General features: G+C 25.5%; 2 protein-coding genes across 2 annotated transcripts; one reads left to right on the top strand and one right to left on the bottom strand.

Moving 5' to 3' along the window:
* Positions 1-1,737: 1,737 nt before the first annotated feature.
* On the bottom strand, positions 1,738-6,846 carry LOC112599421. The gene is made up of 2 exons (XM_025346331.1): positions 6,724-6,846; positions 1,738-2,067 (listed from the first exon to the last, which is right to left on the bottom strand). The coding sequence occupies exons 1-2, from the start codon at positions 6,844-6,846 to the stop codon at positions 1,738-1,740; spliced, it is 453 nt and encodes a 150-aa protein (XP_025202116.1).
* A 17,092-nt stretch (positions 6,847-23,938) lies between these two features.
* Positions 23,939-24,870, top strand: LOC112599422. Its single transcript, XM_025346332.1, has 2 exons — positions 23,939-24,089; positions 24,440-24,870. Exons 1-2 carry the CDS (start codon positions 23,939-23,941, stop codon positions 24,868-24,870), a joined length of 582 nt encoding a protein of 193 aa, XP_025202117.1.
* Positions 24,871-25,097: the final 227 nt, after the last annotated feature.

Genomic DNA, 25,097 nt, shown 5'->3' with positions numbered 1-25,097 from the left:
TTGTGTCTGTATGTCATCGAATTTTGATTTAAACGCGGCAGCTCTTCTTGACGGAATTCCAATAGCGATATAGCGTCAACCGTCGGGATCAAATCCCCAACAAAGTTTTCATACGCGTAAGGAGGCGCCTATGATCACGTTTTCCTAAGATCCTTAACCTGCCCTTGCATAACTTCATAACCCCATAATAACGATAAATGGCTAATTTAAATTATTAGAATAAAATTAATTTAATTAACCTGATGACTAGACAAATTAATTACAAGCAGGTAGTATTAACTGTAAAATTCAAATACTAAAACACAACAAATAATAGAAAATCACGTCAGGGTCACCAAATGAACGGCCGGGATATTACTACGATTAATAGGCCTGACGCCCGGTCACCAAATACTTGCGCGCTGGAACTGGCCACACGCCGACCGGATCTGTGTGGGATGTATTGTATGTGTGTGTCAGTTCAATAGAAGTGGGTAGGATCGCCGAGCAAGACTATTATGAACGCTAGGTGTGGTGGGTGGTATAGGTGTATACTGTATGTCGATGTGCTTAAAACTAAAATAAAAGGTAACACGATTAACTCTGGTAACTAAGTGCTGTAAATACAACAAATTTAAAATCCACAAATAATAAAAATCACAGCAACAGAAAAGTATAAAAAGTAATATAATAGTAATATGGCCTGTTTACACAACAAATAGATATAATATAGGCGTGGCCTATTCTGGCCCAATACAAGTAAAGTAATCATATGGGTGCTGCTATCGATCCCTATATGAAAATACAATACCTTAATCAGCCACTTAGCTCACAACAATGTAGTAGTATTATATGACTTCTACCATCTATATCGTATGAATAAGATATATAAAAAGGAACGACCCTTATGGTCGAACCGAATACAATTTATGCTTACACAGCTATTAGAGCTGTGGCTCGTATATTAAAAATGTATGTGAATGATTTGCGGCCCTTATGACCAAACAAATATAATAAAATAAAACGTGGCTCCTGGCCCAACAAATAATAATAATAAAATAACTTACAGTTTGTGGAGCGCAGACTGGCCAGCTGGTTCTCCTGTAGTTACTAGCTATACGAAAATCTAATACAAAATAGGTATAATAAATAAAATTGCACGGTGCACACACGAAACACAAAATTTAAATGGCCCTTGTGGCTCTCGCACGTAAAAATATGAGAATAATAATTTTACAATTTTAGAAATAATAATACAATGTTAAATATAATATAAAATAAGATGAAAATCCTAAACGCGAGTCGGTCTTACTGATTACGTACGGTGGAAGACAAAATACGGGGTCAAGCATATATTCGCACAGCGATCCGCTGGCGGCACGATAGTGGCGATTATCTAAATGTTATATAATTCACGGACACAAATAAAAACATACAAAAATAAAACAATAATTTAAATGGTGATTGTGTGTGTGTGTTCGATCGGCGGTGACTCGTACGTTCGCTCGTTCGTTATATAATTATATTGTTTATTATTGTGCCGCGTCCACGGCGGCAACAATAGTTCTAAACCTAAAATTGAATGAGTTACACCTTTTGGAAATTTTAAAATAATTAAATTTTTTCGATTTTACCAAAAACATTTATTGTTTTAAATTTGAATTGAGTGATTTTTTCATAGATTTTAATAAAGAATGTGAAGTAGGAAATTAAATAAAAAATACTCCGTTACATTGTTTTGACTTATGTTTATTTTTTTTATCTAATAAAATGTTCAAAATTTCTTCCGTTTTTTTCTAAACACATTTCCAATCGACGACTCACTTCTCTATAGGTTGCTGCCAAAATTTGTTCTTTTGTTAATTGTCTGCACGCTACCGTTATTTTATTTTTTAAATCCTGTAAGTTTGCTGGTGGATCTGCATAAACAACAGTCTTTAAATGACCCCATAAAAAAAAATCTAATGGTGTTAGATCAGGTGACCGTGGGGGCCATTCCACTGGCCCGTGAGTTCCCATCCATCGATTTCTAAACATTTCATTTAACTGTTGTCTTATAATAATGGCATTATGAGCGGGTGCTCCATCCTGTTGAAAAAAATAAGTTTTGACGAAGTAATAAAGAGACATCTTCCAACATCATCGGTAGCAAAGTTAAGAAATCTGAATAACGTCTTCCTATCTTTTAGGTCAAAACAATGTAACGGAGTATTTTTTATTTAATTTCCTACTTCACATTCTTTATTAAAATCTATGAAAAAATCACTCAATTCAAATTTAAAACAATAAATGTTTTTGGTAAAATCGAAAAAATTTAATTATTTTAAAATTTCCAAAAGGTGTAACTCATTCAATTTTCGGTTTAGAACTATGGTCAATGGATCAAAATTACTTAGAATAAAATAATCTATCCATATCCGGTGACAAAAATAGGTGTTGCAATTAAAAAAAAAAAAATTTGTATTGCGCATGCGCATACTACAAGAGTTAAAAATTTGAAATTTGTCCTTAAATGTGTACTTCAGTACCCCTTAGCTATTGCAGCAAACCGTATTTCAATCTAAGATTATAGGGCTGAGATATTTAGTGGTACATTTAAAACGGGACACACTGTATTTATAATATTATATACATTGAGATACACCAGTTTCTATAGAAATTAAATTATTTGTTTATCGGAGTTACGACTAATGCGTATCAATTAACACCGGTTTGATGGAATAAAACACACTTAAATATTATGATTATGATACCAATTGACGCATATTTTTTTTTCCATTGAATGACATGAGAAAATGAAATTTGAATTTTTTGGAGTTACGCCGTTTGCTAAATAGGCTGACGATATATAATATATCATAATTAATAATATATAATAAATAATTATAATATATATATATATATATATTATATATAATAAAAAAATATATATATATATAAATAAAAATAAAAAAGTTAAATATAAATTTTAAAGAGAACACGATCTTGTATGATTATTGTTATCTGATTATACAAATTCCTACTCAAACCATGACATTATATTCCCCAATCAAAGTCGTACTGCAGCTAAGATGTTTACACATCATTCGTAAGTACGAAGGCACTCACATAGGTTTTTTTTTATTTTTGACAATAGCTGTAGACGAAGTATGAAATACATAAATGACTTTATTAAATATCTATTATTAAAGTGATTAAAAAAAATCGTTCTCATATAATTAACATAGCCTTTAAGTATTTATGTGATTTTATTAAATAAATAATAGTAATTTGGTACCTAATGTCATAATGATTATATTATTAAATGTCAAACGAAGATCCATATTAAAAAATAAAAATATAATACGGCGCTTCGGATATACAATATCCACGCTTGCGCGGGTCAATTTAAAAATACTAATACACGTTATATCATTATTTCAGTTCTACTTAAATATTTATTACAGAAACCATCGGAAGAAAGTACATTAAATACTTAAAAAAATTACTATTACGAGTGTTAGCAACATACTAGATCAAACTCAAAGAAAATTTTATATTCATTCATAAAATTTACATTGGTTACATTATATACACTACTCACATGTGCGAGAGTGTTATACGAATACTTTTATTACATTATCTTTCTCTTGAAACTAAATAACGCAAGTGGATGCAGATAGTTCGTTAAGTGGCGCCGATCGCGGGTATCAACGGTGGTAAATTCCTCAGAACTCTTTATGGGGGGTTAGCCAGGTAGGTGGGTGTGGTAATAAATTATCACTTATTGCTGATCAGTATTTAGTAGTCATCGTTTAACAATAATGGTAAGTATAAAGTATAGGTAACAATAGTATAGCAGTTTACTAGGTTATATATTATATTATAATATTCTATCATAACTATGATATATTATTTTTAAATTTTAAGAAACTGATTATTATGTAATGTAATTATAATTTTTTTCTCATAGTTTTTGATAAAATAATACGAGTATGTATTAATTATTTAAAAAAAATTATTTTCTTATACAGCAATCTTATCCGTATATAATTAAAAATAAATAAGAATATAAGATACTAAAAGTTTAACATGATTTTTTTTTTTTAACGAGTAAAACTAAAAACCAGCATTTTTCCCCTCTACATGAAGTATAAATCGGGGCCACTGGGTGGATACGTATGACACGAACCGGCATAATAATTATTTATGGTAAAGCGTCGTCGGGAAAATTATTTTTAGTGCACCAATTTTCGTTTTTTATTTATTAATTTATTTTTTATTCTCCCATAATACATAGTTTTATCGTAATCTTAGGATAAAAAAACTTCTGTTACAGTAATAATATACAATTCACTTGTTTAATTATTTATTTATTTTTTTTTTTTTTTTATTGATTTTATTTTAGTTTAATTTATTAGTATTTTTTACCTGGTTTGTTATAACAATAAAACAACGTGTCATACAGTAGTGTGTTATAAAATACAATTTAAATCTCACGTCATCTTGGCGACGCCTGCTACGGCTTTTTATGAATTACATAATATTAAAAAAAAATTTTAAATGTTATATTAAAACTTACAGTAGATTATCGTACACTTACTGGATTTAGCAGATTTCAACCAAACTGCTCAATACGGAGCAGTAAAATCGTCTTAAGAAACTACACAAATCTACGGATGAGACTTCGCATTTAGTTAATGGACGCAGAAGTGATGATGCTTGCTGCTAAGATTAATATGACGTCCGTCTCATTGATGCTGTAGGTTTTGTTAGAATCTAACTTGAGCAATCCAGCTAGATAAGACAAGTCGTCACTTCACAAATTCACCAAGTAGATAACTTTGCTATTCAATGCTGAACATCGAAGTGAATCCAGTAAAAATGACATCTGTTGCAATGGAAATCGGATTCTCTCTTATGAAATTATTGACCCTGTTCCTGAAAAGCTAGACAAAACCCTACTACGTGACAATGCAAGTTCGTTAAACGATGTAATTTAAAAATGTGAACGAAAAATTATAAACTTGCATTGATCATTTAAAAAAAAAAAATACAGGTACAATTTATTTTTTGTTTTACGCAATATACACATAATTTATCAAAAATGTGTATATTTCTAGAATTAATCCAAAGATAAAATAGACCTAAAATAATTTCAGCTTGTTGTTTTATTTTTTGTCATTTAAGGGACTGAATAAAGGTAGCATATTTTTCAGTATTTGAAATTTATAATAGAGTTCTAGCAGATCGATGAAGCTACATTTAAAATATTTCGTTATCTGATATAATATTAATTTTTTTTTTATTATTTTTTTTTTAGCGTTAGGTGTGTGTATTGAAAATTGGTCTAAGATGTAGCTAAAATGCCTATCCAGAACGCCGTGTCATCATAATTTGTTATACTACCTAATGAAAATTGAAAATGTAGTAAAAAAATGAATACTGAATTATAATAGTTAAATTAATACCACTTTACCGTAAAATGATATGAATAGGTTCATTGAATTAATAGATAATATTTTAAAATGAATCTACATTTATGTAAAATATAATTGCATGTAGTTAAATTTATAATATATGTCAACAACTTAAGTTCCAACAATTAATGTTTTTAATTATATCGGAATAATTAACATCATTATTCATCACTAAAATATATAGTTTTGACAAAATTCATTATTTACAGGGTTTGCAAACGTTATAATAACGTTATGATTAAAACATTATATTTCACAAATAACGGTTGCAATTTGTAAACGTAATTATAACGGAAAACGATAAACATAAAATAATTAAATAATACATAACAAAACATAACAATTAACATAATGTATGATCAAACAAAACAAAACGTTATATATATAGTATATTATAAAAAGAAATAATTAATTTCCAATTATTTAATAGTTATAAATTATGAAATATACTAAACATTTTAACTTTAAATAACGTTAAACGCAAAAGTTGAATAACGTTTTAATTCTAAATAACGATAAACGCAAATGTTGAATAACGTTTTAATTGTAAATGACGTATAGCAAAATATTTTTTTCAAATTCAAGCCCTAAATTTATTTATATTAAAAATAGGCAACTACAATTAATATAATATATAAAAATAATTATTTTTTAGTTACAGTATAAACTACTTCAGGGGAACATTGTATTCAATTTAAAACTTAGTTATAATAAATGAAGATTTAGTACATTTATTACTTTGAAATACTTGTAGATAGTAAAGCTTTGTGATTTTAACGACTTTGAATTAATGTAAAATTAAAATAAATACAAAAAAATGTTGCCTATGGTTTTGTTTTATGTTTATACATATTTAAAAACAATTGACGTTAAATCAGTTTTTAAAAAATTTAACCAAGCAATAATTTTTTTATTGCCATTTATAGAAAAAATTGTTATGCCTATTAATAACTTAAAATGAGGCAACATATTTTGAAAACTATAATTTAAGCTTTAAGTGAACATTTCAAGAATCATCTATATTCGTTTTTGAATAACAAAAAAAAATACGAAAACACTGATAAATGATAAAAATGTGATAACTGATAACAATGTGATAACTGATAACAATGTGATAGATAATAACTGAAAACTAATAATTAGCACTGGCTATAGCGGCAGGTAGTAGGAGTAAGGAGTAGGGAGTAGGACTAGATTTTTGAATCGACTATTTCATCCTTTTAAAATACACAAATATTACTTGTCAATTGACACTTTTTAAAATAATTGCAGCTACGGTGCATACGGACTTTGATATTCCTGTCCAGAAGAAATATCCTGCTGCTGCGCCTAAGCAACTTTGCTGTAACTGTTGTATGTACCATGGACCAAACTCAACTTTTGATTGGTAAATTGCTTTCGGTGCCATTTTTACTTTTCTTTGCACTGGAAACTTGGCTTTATTTTCAACGATACGTCGATGCATCTCATGATTGATATACATATTCTGATTTTTGGTCTTACAGCTATACAATCAAGTATAGTGAAGATAAAAAAAGTAAAAATAAAAATAATAAAAGAGCAAAATTCACTACAAAATATAATGATTATAATATTTCAATAACTTTTTTCTAAATTTATTTTTGAAAAATATGAGATGGGTACACAAAATGTCATAGAAATGTATATTTCTTTATTTTATTTAACATTTTAAATTATATAAATCGATAAAACCAAGCTCTAACTTTTAAAATGTATAAATTTAATGGAAATCATGACTAAATAGATATTTCCCTCACAACCTATGGTCTAAAATTTAATGAACCAATATTGAAACATTATTAGTAAATCTAAAACTTAACGAAAAAGAAAAGCTCTTCAAGGAAGTATTTGATTATCAACGATATCTGATAGTTACGATTTGAATTATAGAAAATAAACTTAAAATAATATTAATAATACTATGAAAATAATTGATAGTCATATATTTATATTAAATTATTTTCATTATTACACGAATGTAAAAAGCTATTCTTGATAAACTGACATACATTTTACACAATTATTTAAAAGTTTTTTACTTTTTTTCAATTTATAGAAATTGAAAAATTACCACTAGGTAAATATTACTATGTAAATCATGATATTTAATATTACCTCATAAAACGAACGGCTGGATATAAACCTTCACAAAAATTATTGAAACTAATAGAACTATAAAAAAAAATCAAATACGATTTTATTAAATTATAAAAGAAAATGTTCTATGTTATTTACGTGAGCTTTGATAGGCCGCCTCTGAAAATCTTTGAACACATATCGCGCAGCTATATCAAAACCGTCAGAATTTAGAACTAAAAAAATACTTTTTTCAGGAATGTAAAAAAAGTCTTGTCAATTTTATAATGTAATTTAAGTAAACAATTATTTCATAACTAAGCAACGCATATTAATGTCTATTTAAGGATTAAAACATTGAATGTTTCAATCAAACCGATTTGAATTAAATTTTTGAGTTGTAACAGTTTTGCATTAAACATTTTAGCTATGTTTTTTTCATTATTTCAACTTCAAACGGTTTTGTTTATATGTTTTTTATACCTCATATTATTTTTTTTTTTTTTTACCTTATTTTTTTTTTTATATATTATATTACCTTATTTTCTTATAAGTAAAAATATGAAAAAAAATGGTGACGGCTGTGGCATAAGTGAAATAATAACTACTTAAAATAATAAAATACGTTAAATATTTTTACAAATGATAAAATTTAAAGATTTATCTCTGGTGACATTTCCCCGACTCACTGCTGTGTCCATTGTTCAGTTAATTGTCTTATTGCAAATATTTTCAACTGAATAACACAATTTAAGTCACGATTCTGATCATCCCGAAGGCTTTTAATAAAAATGATCATTTCTTCGTTTGTTTTTAGTGGTGATTTAACATAGGTAAATTCTCGGACAATATAATTACCTATCAACGCAAATTGATTTAAAACAACTGGTCGTATGATATTGGTTTTTCATATGATCGTTTCAAAAAGAAACTATCCTCCAGATTTTGTAATTTCCACAATTTTTTTCTATTGAGTAATACACGACATTCTTCTTTTTTTCTTCGATTCTATAACGAACATATTTTCTTTTCAATATATTATGTTTGATAAGATGGTAAGCTAATTTTCCAAAAAAAATCGTTTTCAACCTTTTGTGACGCATCTAATATGGCTGACAGTATATCATACATCAGTTAAATATTTATATAATAATTTATAGCCATATGTCTAAAAATATCTTTAAAATATATGCACCCATAACACTATGGTGTAAATATGTGAATTAAAATATTAAACTCATCTTCTGAATCGAATCTCACATTTAAAAACTTGCGATCGGCGAAGTTAAGTATGCAATTCTGCAGCTATGAGCTTTGCAGGCGGTGTTGGTGATACATATGTAAAATTCTTCTGTTTGTAAATTGTTTTCATGTTAGCGATTGAACCGGTCATGTTTAAAGTAAATGAGAAATAATGTTTTAAAACACACTAAAAAAAAATAATAAAATAAATTCCGAAAATGTATTCCATAAAACAAATATAAAATAAAACATAAAACAATATACAGTCGATTCTGCTTTATTGTTACATATCAATTGCATGTTATTTTGTCCCAATAAAGTGGTTTTCTTAATAACCCGAAATATAAAAACGAATATATAAATTTGTTGAAAAACTAATCTTTTTTATATATTTTTATTTTTAAAAATTACATACAATTATAGAAATTATTTAATAATGCAGAAATAAAAACATGATATTATAACCTAATTATTTATAAAAATGCATACCTACATATAAAGTATATACACATATTTTTTATTTTTTTTATTATGTTTTTTATCTTATTAAGAAAAATAAGTATATATTTGTTTACATAATTAAAGAATTGTTTCTATAAAACGATTGTCCTTATTAATTGGTGTCTCCATTAAGCGGAATTGAATGTATTTAATAAAAATTAAAAAAAAAAAATACAATACATTGTCATGACACTTGTAGAATGTTTATGAGTTTGAAATCAATAACTAATGAATGTCTAGATGTGTTGTATATTATAGTGATAATAGTGTTATTTTTTACGTTTATCAGACTACTAAAATATTTAAAAAATAATTTCTATTTCCTTAAAAAGAATTTAATCGATATGTAACACATTGGAATTTTTTTAGAGCCATTTAAAACAATATAAAAATCCCGTTTTAAGACGAAAAGATCTTTTTAATTCATTCAAAATTTTAAATATTTTAATTTATATTTAATTAATAAATAAAACCTAACCTAACATATCTTGGAAAAGACATCACACATTTCTTTATTATTTTTTGTTAATTGTTATAAGAAATTATTCACTATACATTAATACAATATATTAGTTCAGTATTATTTCAATATAATTAATTGTGATCCTATTAGAATAAAAAAATATCAGTATTTATAATAATTAAAAAATAGTATTGGACCACTGAGATTACTTATAATAACAAATAATTATGTGTACAACAATTAAAATATACAATTATCTCATTTTAAGTATTTAGTGTGTAGAGTCATTTTATCATTACGTGCTTAGTCTGTTAAAGGTTTGTGTTCAGTATAGTTTTTAGTCAATACACTTACAGATCAAATAAGATTTATACGAGAAACAACGTCAACAACAAATATCGATCAAATTCCTTTGGTAATGTTAAACATTTATATTTCTTATATATTATGATTAAAATACCTACAATTTTTATCGTGGATTTTTAGAGATGTGAGTTTCTATTATACAGTGGTAAAAAACTTTATTATATAAGGTATTAAACACATGGTATAAAATTATTTATACGGATGGCATAAAACAATTTTTTTTATAGTTTTATAGGTTTTATAATCTGTGTTAATTTTTTGATAATTTAAGGTACTATAAGGTTTTATACGATATAATACAGTATTTATACAAAAAAAAAAAAACCGTATTTTAACATCTTTATGAATCTTACACAATAAATATTATATTTAAATTAATATCAAATCAACACTTATTTTGGAAAATGAAACATAATATTTAATATTGTTCACATAGTATTTCATTATAAAGCATAAAATATTGATTATATTTATAATTATTTAGTACAATGCATTTAAAAAGTAAGTATACAATTAAAAAACCTCAAAGTAAAATATTTTTTTCACACTTGTTTATAGAAATTAGATCTTTTACGTTTATTTTAATTTAATTTTAGTCATAGATCATCCATAAAATACTTGACAATCACCTGCAGCACCTTTATATTATACATGTTGGTTTTAAAAAATATTTTTCGTCTTTCTTTATTGTTTCTATGCTAGCTTTGTTGTAGTATGTTTTAGATGATTCTGTACATAAATATTGATGCGTTCTATACTGTCATCCTTTATACACATCATCAGAATTATATTCATGATATAATATGTCATATAATATTTAAATAAAATAATTGAAAATATTTTCTAAGTTTATCATTAAACATAATAAGTTAATAAGTGAATAAATTATATCTCATAGCTTAAAATCTTATCATAATATAATATTATTTAAAAACAAGTAGAAGAGGAAGTAAATACGTTTTGAAATGTTTGGCTATACGGTTATACGATTAATTGCTAAAAAATTTAAAAAAAAAAAGATATATTCATGGAATAATTGCATTTGAATATTAAAAGTAACTACATATAATATTAGACATAATGAGCTAATTTATGATTTTCTACCACACCAACAATTAATCTAGCGTTAGCGTGATCGCTTTAATATCATATAAAATATTATACCGCTAATTTGATATTATTATCCATTTCTAGATGATAAAATAATAATCAATATATATATATTATTTTATTTACATGTGTCTATGCCTGCAACTAAGATTCGTCATATTATCATATTTATCGATAATGAAATAATATTAATTTTAATATTATACTATACATTACACTATAAATAAAATGTTCTAAACTTCTAAATAGCACAATAAAATATTTTAAGACTATAATACTAGCTAAGGTTATTCATGCTAGAATATATTATAATATTGGATATAATAAGTGGTTATATAATTTTCTAATGTCGTATCAGAAATAGTCATTTGTTTATCTCACACATATGGGCAATACCATTTTACACAGTGTACTTATAGTAAATATGACAATAACAAATAAACGTTCTATCTGATTAAAAAATATAATAATATATATTATTGTATTTACGTAACATTATAATGTTCATAATTTATTGCCATACTTAGTAAATATGATAATAATAAATAAATGTTCTATACCACTCTCCTTTATACATGTAAACAGTATACATAACGCGCATAGAATCTCTTTCCAACTATTTTTATTATGTATTTATAATATAATAATATATTTAAACACAACCAAAATAATTGAAAATATTTTTTAAGTTTGTCACCTAACATAGTGAATAAGTAATATTTCAGTAACCCATAGCTTAAAATATTATCATATACTATTAAATAATTAACAATTATTATCGTATTTACATATTATGTATAACATTTATACTAAAGAAATAATAGCAAGAATAGTATTACATTACACGATATGCTTAAAATTGCTTAGCTTAGTGAATATGAAAATAATAAATATAATATGACCTATACCACACTCCTATACATGTAATCAATGTATTTAACGTACACATTGCTTGACAGCTATTATATTATAAATATAAATACAATGAAAAATCATTGAAAAATATTCCTCAAATTTCACACGATGTTTTATGGAGTTAAAAATTATTACAAAACATAATATAATATCATATTATTTAGATATAATATTTATATTAAACTAATAAAACCATCATAATATATTATTAAAGATATTGATAGAACTATATAAAAGGTTATCATATAATATATAGAACAAGGAAATCTATTTTCATGTACACAATATGAACATTTATTACAATACAATACATTATATTATTGTATTCACTTGCCTCCAACCATCGTATCACATAACATCGATTGTGTATATATTTGTAACTGTAATTTTTATATTATATGAAACATGTCAATGATTTCAGAAACTATCGTAAAACAAGTCGCTATCGGAAATTAAAGTATAGGTGTATATTTTGTTTGTTCACCCTACGCTTTGTCACGAATCAGTGATGTGTAAAGTACTAAAGTATCTTAACAGTTATAACAGTATACCGCGTTAAATATATTGTCAATAGCAATGTTAGACCTTCATTACCGATATATCATATAAATATTAAATAATGGACATAGTTTACTAAATATATCAGTTAATGCGCTTTCCTAACTCATTATTATACCGTGTCTATAATTGTTATTTTATTCACTCCAGTTCATTACGTTTAATTATCCATTTGGGTATACAATATTTATACCGATGAGTATTTCAAATAAAATATTTTTTATTTTATACATGAAATATAATATATATATATATATATCATTAAAAAAATTATCAATTACACAACACAAATCGTGAGTCAAATATTAACAAGATATAATAATATTGTAATTTATTTTTAACAATATCATAGGTGGTATCATATACAAAAGAAGAATTAATATAAATAGATAATGAAAGTTATTAGAAATTATATATAAATTTAAACTGTATACTAAATTATGTTAAATACTTTGTTAAATTAATTAACAAAATATTAATAAAGACAATTATTTGTTATAAACTTATATGTTTTGTAATAAATTAACGGGTATATTTCTAAAAATTTTTTACATTAAAATGGATGTCGTAGGTGGATGAAAGAGCATTTATAGCATATATAGCCCTACCACTTATTTGAATATAAGTGCATCGACTAGCGCAGTGGTTCCCAACCTGGGGGGCGTATACACATCGCTGGAGAGGCGCAGGCAGTCATCACAAAGTAAAATTTTTATTTATCAAATTTTATTGTACCTATTTAAAATTTTATTAGATATAATACTATATTATTTACAATAATTTATATTTTATAATTACTATCATCAATAAAAAAATAGTCTTTCCGAATATTATATAGTTTATTTTTAAAATGTAAAGTAAATAAAAAAATTATAATTTGTCAATTTATAGGTGGGGAGGGGGCGAGATTTTTGAAAATCTATAAAGGGGGCGTAGAATAAATAAGGTTGGGAACCATTGGTCTAGCGTATCGATCATTTGGACATCTAGTCCCCGAATCTCATGTGTAAAATGATAATCCGTTAATATTGAAAAGGTAGAGTTCAGCCTTAAATTTATCTCATTATCGATTTCTTCACGATAGATATTGATCCATGCCAAAAGTGATACGAGCGCGCGTGCGCATTTTTTCGTACACACATCGATTCTTAGACATACCACTCCTGATACAGTTTAAGGGGTAATTATTACAATGATATAGCTCTATCCTTTTTGATATTAAAAAGTTTACCATTACACGTGTATAGATCTCTAGATCAAAGTTACTTATCTCCAGACTCACTGACGTTGAATCCATGATTTTACCCCGTATTAAAATGTTCGAAGTGGCGTCACCCGACAATTTTTCTAACCATATAAATAGTTATATACCATTAATTACGAAAATAGAATTATTACTTATCGTGAGATAAAGTAAAAATATTTTATACCAATTTTATTTCTCTCAGACTGTGTAGGTTTGATACATAGCAGGTATAACTGTTAGAGAATTGTGTGCAGCTCCTCAACAGCAATCTAGTATTGTCGTGTAATTTAAAAAGTACCGATATATTACTCCTCGTGATAAATAATTTCCAAAAAACATTTTTTTTTTCGAATAGCGTGGCATTATCAAAATTAATGTTATTTCGAATAACATAACACTAACTCGTTAGTTATAGAAATTTTAACGTTTACATTATCGAGCAAAAGTTATATATGTATTATTATACATGCGCGCATGTTTACTGGAGTATTGAAAAATTCTACATAACACTAATTTACAATAAAGCGCGATAGTATTAGATGAGGATACTGAGATAGATAACATATTATACTGGAGCGCGGACTTGACCGTAAAAACGAGCAGTCGCTTTTGACGTTATCCGTTACCCCCACCACCGAAGGGTAGAACATTTCATTTTTATATACGAATATACGATGGACGCATAAATAATGGGTTATTTTCGCTTATAACCGCTGAGATATAGTAGAATTTCAAGGAAGTGAATCAACAGTATACTTTATTAGGAAAATTGATAGGTTATTTGACATATTGAATTTTAGAATTCCCTTTGTTAAAGGGTTTAAAAGTCCAATTAATAGTAGTAATTTTAAATCTATTAAATCTGTTTTTAATAGTACAACCAAATATTTAAAAAAAAAAAAAAAAATACAAATAGAAGATAATATGCCAATATATGTAAACGGTAGAAAAATGTTTTCTGTGGGATTTATATTCAACATGAAAAGTACATAAGACATATTTTCACAAGATCATTTAGATCTATATTTTGCTTGTGTGTGTTTAAGAAGCGAGTATGTAATAATAATCCAAATTGAAGTCAGTTCAAAATTACTTTAAGACAGCTGTTGTTCACTATAAATATTACTATACAAACTACAAAGTGATAATTGTTGTAATTTTGATGTAACTGCTGATGAGGTAATTGAATTTCGTTCTGAAAAAAGAAACATTAAAAATATACAAAATGAACCTTACAAAGAAGATGAAAAAGAAATTCAAATTTAATTGCAGCAACTAAATATTACTCACTTGGAAGAATATGTAATTGATATTTTGAGTTATATTTCTAGATATATTAAGAGAAATATGATGAAAACGTCAGATCCCAAACGGCTTCCAACTATTGTTTGCTTATTTTCAAACAGCTCCCATCCAAAAAGGTTTTATGAATAGGTAAATTCCCAAACGGTTCTCGTCAAAAAAAAATGTACAAAAATGTATAATTATATAATTGTAAACTTTACAATAATTTTATTGTTGGACATATGCACGTTTGTCTGATCAAAAAAAAAAAAAAACAACAGCTCGCCGAAAAAATCATTTACGAGTTTTCGTCAAATAAAATAACACACATAAACTATGTAAAAAAATTGTGCCTAATAAATTTACGATTTATAATTTTTTTCAGTATTTTTATTTATTCAAACATATTTTTGTATTTTTTATATTTTTTTAACGTTAAAAATTTAATCTTTCATATTATACTATACATTTTTTTTTATATAATTTTAATAATTTACTTAGTGTACACCAAGACATTTTTAACCACATCTCTTTTGAGACAGCCCTAAGTCTGTATAAAGTGAAAAAGAATTTGTGTTGTAAAATACCAGAGCCATTTAAGAATTTACCTGATCGTTAAACTTTTTTAGACGGTAGCAGTTTAGAGAAACGGGAGCCGAATGGGTTATGATCGATGAAAAAAGTATTATCTATCCCAGTGGATGAGGGTGACAAGACCCAACTACTAACTAGTATGTGATAAGCATTAATGGGAGGGGCAAAGCCGGTTACGCACCTACATAATATACAATGATGGGAGAGGAAGGTGCGGGATAAGTCACTCACGTGAAAGACATGATTGATAGGGAGAGAAGAAGGGGACGCTCAGTCACGTCTTCAATAGGGTGAGCGGGGTAACTGCATTCACCGAATATATAGAGGACACAGAACAACTAAAGCATACTACTCTTTGTCAATTAAGTTATGTATTTTGTGAGTTAAACAAGTTAAAACCTCTAAATATACCATATTTAATTTAAATAAATAAACACACCTATTATATTTATATTATAGTTCCAGATGGGTTTCAATACTTAATATTATTTACATTATTTAAACCCTCCTTTATAATTCTATATTTTAATGATAAAATTATTACATTTACAGGTATGTTATGATTTGATAATAAATGTAACGTGTTCAACGAAAAATCTATTGTTAAAACCTTCTTGGTTTAACATTCATTTTAAAGTTTTGATTTCTGTTTGCAGCCACAATTTACGGTAAACATCTTCTGACAATTGGCAAGTTATACTAGATATCACAAAGAAAAAATGAATCGCTACACTCAACTTCTGGTTTTAGTCTTTCTTTTGACACTGACTATAAGCCAAGTATTGGGAAAATGTCGAGACGAATGTTGGATAGATTTCAGGATTCGTGACGATAGTTGCCCATTGTTGTTTAGATATCAATACGTTACTGCAGCACCAGCAAATATTCTGTGTTTCTGTTGTAGAAGTAAACAAAAAAAAAAAAAATAAATTATTAAAAATATTATAATATACAGTAACTATAATAATAATAATAATAATAATAATAATTATATTACAAATTTATTATATTTAAAAAATAATGAAGAAACAATAGCTTAGATAAAAACATAAAATTTAAATAATTATCCTCAAAGCCTAGGCTTATAGAAGAGACAGTAGCTGGTTGTGATCTAGCAAAAATATTGAAGTTCAATGCTATAAATAAATAAAACCTTAGTTTTAATTGAAATTTATAACAAATTAAAAATCAGAAGCATTAAATAAGTAATAAGAAAAAAAAAACAAAAAACAATTCATAAAATCTTCACAAACATGTAACTTTAATGTTGATCCCTTTATAATGTGATAGTAGTATAAATAAAAATAACTTTTATTTATAAAGTAAATATAGACAATAATTTTAATAATTTAGATAATATCTAGACTTTGCAGGCTCATATGGAGGAAATTTGTTAATTGCCTTATATCAATTTACCATATAGTCTTAGAACACATATTACCATATTATTATTCTATTGAAAGTGATAAGCATAACAAATATGACATAGTTTTTATATTAATTATAAATTGTAAAATCAAAGTTGTATTTTTAATATTACTTTCTTGGTTGTATATCGATTCATTTATTATATTCTCTACTGTTTAAGAGAAATACTTATTTCTAATGTACTTTTTTTTCGTTACTAAGTTTTTGATATTTTAGTTAAAGATTGGAATTTAACGATTGTTCTTTTAATCAAGAAAAAAAAACATATCACTATTTATTTTCGAGATTACTATTTATTATAATTCAAATAATCAAAATTTTAATTTTAATTTTAGACTTAGGTAAAAAATAATGTTTTGACATTTTTAGATGAGAAAATGTTAGGTGAAGTATTGACATTAACTAAAATTAACAATTCAACCCGATATTTTGTTCAAAAACTTTATAAAGTTCATAAACTAGAATAAATTCATTTATTTTATTTAAAGACATAATTTTATTCTACTATAATGGTCGGTTATATTACTTTTATATACGTACCCTATTATATTATCAAAAGACTTAGAAAAATTTGTTTGTTGCAAATTGATTATCCGTTTATATAAATAATCCTAGATTCATTATTCATGCAAGATTCAAATACATAGAAACTAACAACGTCTTGTTACTTAAATTTCGTAATATCTACTTAATTTAAATCAATATTTATCTCACCAAAAAATGTATAAAAATTTGCATTAGCCATACCATTGAAGTATATATACAGGGTGTCCCGCGAGGATTTACCCATTGCGATATCTCCTGAAATAATGGACATATCATAATTCTGATTTTTTAATAAGACTCACAGGAATAAGAACTACAAATATTTTATGTTTTAATTTATTTTAATGTTTTGGTAAAAAAGTTAAAAAATATATTTTTTTATTTAATTATTTTCAAAAAAATCGAAGATAGCCATTTTGTAGAGTTAATTTTTCTGAAAATATTGACGTTTCAACATTTTGATTTCATTAATTTCCTGATTTTTAATATTTTTTCTAGTTTCTAGAAAAACAGTGAATTATTTAATACCATAGTGGCATAGTGGTAACAAATACAGATAACCTGTATGTGTCCCGCGACCCGCATGCTCGTACGACCGTTAAACGCATTCAGTGTTGCTCGCAATAAGCATATTATTTTACTTCTTCTAAATTTATTGAAGAAATTTTAAATAGTTATAGTACAAAAAATCAATATGTACATATTATTTGTAATACCTAGTATTAAATACGGTTATATTATAATAATAATTATAATTTATAATCAATAGATAAAATAAATTTATTTTGTTTATTTTGGATTTAGTAAAAAAAAGTATTATGACCGTAAACTTATAAATACGTAATAGTTAATATTATTATATTATTAATATTATTAACAGTCATACGAATAAATAAATAAATAAATATTATTATAATATTCGATATTATAATCTTGTATCGCTTTCTGATAAGATTTGATAAATAACTTATTGAAAAACAAATTATCGTTTGATAACAATTAAACTATATTATTCAAATTGATTAAAAACTACCAAATTACAAAATATCGTGTCTAGTGTCTACCATTTCATTTTAATAATTAAATAATAATTATTCCTAATTTTTAGTTGTATTATAAACTCTAAATCATAAATGTACTTATAAAGCACATTTTTAAACATTATGTAATTGCTCAATATCTTAATATTTATAAAAAAAAGTTACAAAGTAACAAAGATTAACATGTGTTTTAAATTTCAATTATTCTCTACACATAAAAATACCTATTATATTATTTAGTAAAGTTTTAATATTATTTTATGGGTCAAACAAATTTTGCAATACCTACCTACCTATTACATTAAAATTGTATTGTATTTAATGTATGAGTAATATTTTCATGGACTTATCAGATTGAACACAATTTCTTTGAAGATTTTCTTGGAAATATGTATATTTGAACAATTTTGTACCTACCTACCTATCATTAGTTGGTAAGTTATAATTATTTTATTACCTATTTAACTATATTTTACTATGATATAATTCTTTATAAATATTTGATCAGTAGTTTGATGCCTACAGAAATTCAAAAAATAAAACATCAAATAACATTTTCAATTCCTCAAAACTTCAAATTACTTAACAAGAAAAAATTTCAAAAAAAAATATAATGAAGATTTTAATTTAATAGCAAAATAATATTTTTGTTAAGGTGAGTATTATTTGTTTTAAACTAATTTCTACTCAACTCAATTGTATTATATTCTTATTTTTATTGAAGGGTAATCTAAGCTAAGCAGTTATCAACATAGAAGTATTTTTGGTGAGGTTTTTTTAATTTTGTTCTATAATCAATAAGCATATTACTATTGCTTAGTACCTTGCCATTTAATGGTACTAATACTTACTAATTATACCGCTCATACTTAGAGTATGCTTACATAGTTACATACAACCATCAGAAGACCAAAAATAGTATCCAGTTCATCTCAAATATAAAGCAACATAAATCAAATGTTTGATTTTATCATAAAAAAAAAAAAATGTAAATGGTAGATTAGGTATAGCTTTAAAAAAAAAAAATTTTGTGGTAATTACTAATTAGCCAGGTACTTACCTACCTAATATTAATATTTTAGTAAATTATGAATTTAATAAATACCTACCTATTACAATAATCTTAACAGGAAAAAAGGTAATACTATAATTTTTTTTGTAGCTTGAATAATATGTGTAGATACAAATCCCTGGTAGTGGGTAAACGCGTTGTATTTTTCTGACTATCTTATAGCATATGTATAAGTATGTTCACTTAATTACTATGTATTACTAAAAAACAATCCATTTAATAATCAAGTTAATGATTTGAAATTATTGGAATATTAATGTCACACTTGTCATGTACGTTTTAAGACTGGGGCCTTCAACTTAAATGAGAATTTCAGAAAAAAAAATTAAAAACTATTATAATTGTTCTCAATTTGTTATAGATTATTAAATAAAAAATGTTCATGTTATAAAATTAACAATACATATAATAGCTATTATTGTGTTTTTTTTTTATACTGACAAAATTAGGTTTTGATATGATATAATGTTCAGATGTAGAAATGCTACTAAACAGAGACATAAGGTTAAAGAGAATTAGCATATAAAATTGAAGAAAAATTAAATTATGAGTTAACTCTCATTGTTATCTTTCACTATGATTTTAGGTTGAAGACCCTTTATATATTTTAATGTAAGAAGGGCATGTCAAACACGCAGCCTATGGCTAATTTTTTGATGGCCCACCACTATCAATATTAATGGATTGTAAAAACAAATAATAATAAAAAAAAAATCTGTATTGCATTTATTGTAATAATTGTTGCAGATCTTGTATTAGAAAATAAATACAACGTATAATTGAAATCCCTTTTAAGATTTACATATTGCCAGAAACCAGATCAAGTAAATAAATTACAAAATCAATAATTCTTCTAAAAATAGACATTACACATAATATATTATTTATTAAAAAATTTAAATTTTCTACATGACATATGTGACATCAATCTTTCTTATGATGATGGTTAAATTGCTTGAAACACTTAAGGGTTTATTGTATTATACATGAATACTCTGCTAGTTGCAAACCGTTACGTAATATTATAATAATACTCTTATTTGTTTTGAACATTTAGTCAATAAATTGTTAACTTATATTATTAGGTATTGATTTTTTTTATTCATCAACTTTCAGCTTTAGTGATAGAACCTAGGTTATAATATGTATTATGTATTATGTAATACATACATATGTATATGATACAGCACTAATTATAACATTATAACAGAATGTTATTGAATTAAAATTAGGTAATGGCCAAAAGTAAGTTTCTTACTTAAATTGAGATATTTAGGTACAAATTAAAAAAGAACTCAACATTCTTATACAATTTTTTTTATTTAACAAATCCTTATTTTATATTTCTTCCCCTTCATCGTCAAAAATAACGAAAGACATTGTTTCGCTCTCCCGGTTTGTCTGTTGGTCCTTGTTTGTGTTGACCTTTTTTTGGTATTGCACCCAGCAATCAGGGGGGGGCAGAATGTTTATCTTTCCCCGTCTTACGGTCAAACACACAACATTTGATCTAAAAAAATATTAGTTAATAACTTAGCAAATAAATATTATAGTGTTATCAATTCTTTCTTATTTACTTCATTGCCTCTACACCAGTAATTTTGGCGTTTTAGTGCCAAATCGATCTCCTTTTTATCGTTCAAAGTTTCTATCGCCATCTTCTTATGAATCATTACCAAATCCGAGTGCTTAGGGCACCACCATGATTCACACTAGAAGAAAAAATCAGTTGTGAATAATTTATCATATTTTATTTAAAGAATCATTAAATAGATATAGGTTTATGTCTACTTTTTTATCAACTGCCACTGTATGGTGTATAATCTCATTTAGCATTTTCTCATTGGTTTTTTTTATTAAGTTGAAGTTCTTGCTATAATAATATTAATTAAAAATAGTTTTATAATTACTTCTTTGTTTGTAAATATTTTAGTAGTTTGTTATTAATATACGTTTTATAAAATAAAGTAATGTACATTTTATATTCAAAAATACATTGTCCCCTCCAAACTAAAATTTTAAATTGTTTTTTTTTTTTTTTTTTTTTAATTAGATACACCACTTATTATATGTAAACATATTTATTATTTATTAGTTTTAATTTATTTTAGTATAGTAACAAATTGTTTTTGTATACTCAAAATTGTAATATTGTACATCATGCATGCATTGTAAAAAAATAAAAATGTTAATCGTTTACACCAGTATTATTATTATTATATTATTTGTTACATTACCGTTTTCAATGTTAATGCCATTATCTCCTTTCCTAGGGATGAGTTCATCTCTTTTGACAAGTTAAGTTCTTTTTTGGTTTCTTGTCTTTTGTTATGCTCTTCATCCACTATACCTTGAAGAGCTTTTGTATTTATATCAAAATCTTTTTTTTGATTTTCCTATAATTTTGTTTAAAGCTTGCAAATATAATGATCATATGTATACAAGCAGTATAATGACATAAAAAAATTAAGTATAATTTATTTGTAAAATTGTGGTTTTATTTCAATTAATTTTACTTACCATAGAAGTTTTCAATTTTGCTATATCCTCTAACAACTGACTATTAAGCGTCTCTAAATCAGAAACCTTTAAAACCTCCAGCTCATATTTACGGCTTAAATTTAATTTTGCCTAAAAGTAAAACCATATTTTTTTTATGATTGGAACTTTAAAATTGATGTACATTAATTAAATTGTTAAAAATTTGTTCAAATGATATGTTATGAGTTTATGACTTATGATAATTATTTTTTTTTAATAAACTAGTAAGAAAATTGTTTATTTCTATATGCATTACCTGTTTTAACTCTTCATTTTCAGAAAGCAATTCCGTGCTAATTTCTTTATATTTTTTATATTTTTTAAATATATCTGACGATTCATTCACTGAGCTCGTAGAACCCAAATCAGACCGAGATAAACGATAACTGTTCATGATTAAAAAATGAAAAAATTTTATTTAATTGTTTTTAACTTAAAAACCACTGTAACCTTATAAAGTGTAAAGCCTGAATGATCATTAATATGTTGTATAATATAATATAATAATATAATTATATAAAAATAATATATATTATTTAATTTATATTTATATTTATATTTAATATATATTATTAATTGGGAAATACTTTTTATAGGTAGATTTAATTAAGTAAATGTTCCAAAAAATAGACTATTTCATATTTGCATAATCTAATAAATAATAACTAAATGCAATATACATGGATGTTAATCAAACCAGTTTATTTATTAATAAAGTCTTATACAATGCTCAAGCTCTACTATCTGACATTTTTTATAAAAATACACTTAACGAATATAATTTAATTAAAACTAAAACACTTCTAATAATTTTATTAACATAGATATTGTAATATTATTTAATATTGTTTATAACAGCACATGAACAAATTACAACTTCATTCCTATTTCTATTAAATTTAATTTCAACTTAAAATGCCTTATATTTATAGCAATTCTGAGTATGTTGATATGTTATTAATTTATGGTGAAGTAGGTAAAAGTAATAGGCTGGCTGCTGCATTGTATCAACAAAGGTTTCCTCACAGAAAATCACCAGCTCCAAAAACTTTTCAAAATGTTGAAAATTGTATGCGTAGAACAGGTATTTCATAATCTACCTATAACATTAAGAATTTAGTCAATATAAGCCATATTTTTTTTTTTTTAAATTTATTAATCCAGGTAGATTACCTAATGGAGATCTTGGTACTGTAAGACAAAATGTAGTTAATGAACAACAAGAGGTAGAAATTTTGGCTTCTATAAGTATAAATCCACATGTTTCTACGAGAATATTGGCACATGAAATTGGTTTGTCAAAAACTATACATAGGATCTTAAAAAAACACAAGTTATATCCATATAAAGTGTCATTGGTTCAAGGATTAAGACCAATAGATTATGAAAAAAAGACTTACATTTATTTCAAAAATGTGTGTTTTGTATGAATTGGATAGATTTATTTTTTCAAAAATCTTATTTACTGATGAAAGTAAATTTTGTAATAATGGTATAATGAATCGTCGAAATTCTCATTTTTGGTCAGAACAAAATCCAGAATGGATGCATGAAACACAGCATCAAGTTAAATGGAACATCAACGTTTGGTGTGGAATCCTAAATGGACAAATAATTGGTCCATATTTTTATGATGGAAATTTAACGGGTAAATTAGGTATAATAAGTAAAATACAGTATACAGTATATGAGTCAGTAGTTATGAGCTAAAATTTACAAAAAGTGCACATCTAAAATATGCAACACATTTTATTAAGTATCAAAAATATTTGAATGTATAAGTGATTTCTTATTAAGTAAAACGTTAATTAACTGTACATTATAAGATATGTAATGTAATGTTGTATTATGTATGTAACCTATATGTTATGTATTGAAATGAAAGAAAAAGATGACATTTGTTAGATTTTAAAAAATAGTATCATCAAGTACAATGTATTATACTATTATGTGTGTATGATAAATATTATGTTTTTAAAGTACCTATACTTTTATCAGGTGTGCGATATTTGAATTTCTTGACAAACGAATTACCCAATTTATTGGAACAAGTACCCCTAAGTGTACGAAAAGAAATGTGGTTACAACAAGACGGTGCTCCACCTCACAACAGTAACATTGTCAAAGACTTCTTGAATAGTCAGTTTCCTGAAAAATGGATGGGTACAAATGGGCCAATATTATGGCCTCCTCGTTCACCAGATTTGACTCCTCTTGATTTTTTTTTGTGGGGGTACCTTAAAGATATAGTGTATGCCACCCAACCAACTTCATTAGATGATTTGATACAGCGCATTAAAAATGGCTGTAAAAGTATATCATCAGATATGCTAAACCGTGTTTATGAATCTATCCCACAAAGGTTTGAATGTTGCATCAACAGCAGTGGAAAACAATTTGAACATAAGCTAAAAAAAATTTGTGATTAATTAAAATAAATTTTACACAAAACCAAAATTATATTTAGTACTTACATTTAATTTCCTATGTTCCTTTACCTAAAAAGTAAAATTCCTACTCGAACTACGTAGTATCACAACTAATTCACAAGTATGATTTACATATTTTAGTATTTTACTACTGTAAATTATAATTATAGTATTATTATTATGTTCAGACCATGGTAGGAGAGTTATGGTTAGGTTAGGTGACAGGC

Source organism: Melanaphis sacchari, unplaced genomic scaffold, assembly GCF_002803265.2.
Source record: "Melanaphis sacchari strain LSU unplaced genomic scaffold, SCAv2.0 Contig511_pilon_pilon, whole genome shotgun sequence".
Taxonomy (NCBI): domain Eukaryota; kingdom Metazoa; phylum Arthropoda; class Insecta; order Hemiptera; family Aphididae; genus Melanaphis; species Melanaphis sacchari.
The sequence above is the reverse complement of the archived record's forward strand: the minus strand, read 5'-3'. Positions and strand labels throughout refer to the sequence as shown.

What these genes read in the sequence shown, in the direction of transcription:
- LOC112599421 (XM_025346331.1), bottom strand. Translation starts at nt 6,846, where the DNA reads ATGGCACCGAAAGCAATTTACCAATCAAAAGTTGAGTTTGGTCCATGG. An exon ending in GGACAGGAATATCAAAGTCC is followed by an intron (nt 2,068 to 6,723) that starts GTATGCACCGTA and finishes TTTTTTCAACAG; the next exon opens with GATGGAGCACCCGCTCATAA.
- LOC112599422 (XM_025346332.1), top strand. Translation starts at nt 23,939, where the DNA reads ATGAATCGTCGAAATTCTCATTTTTGGTCAGAACAAAATCCAGAATGG. An exon ending in TTATGATGGAAATTTAACGG is followed by an intron (nt 24,090 to 24,439) that starts GTAAATTAGGTA and finishes TACTTTTATCAG; the next exon opens with GTGTGCGATATTTGAATTTC.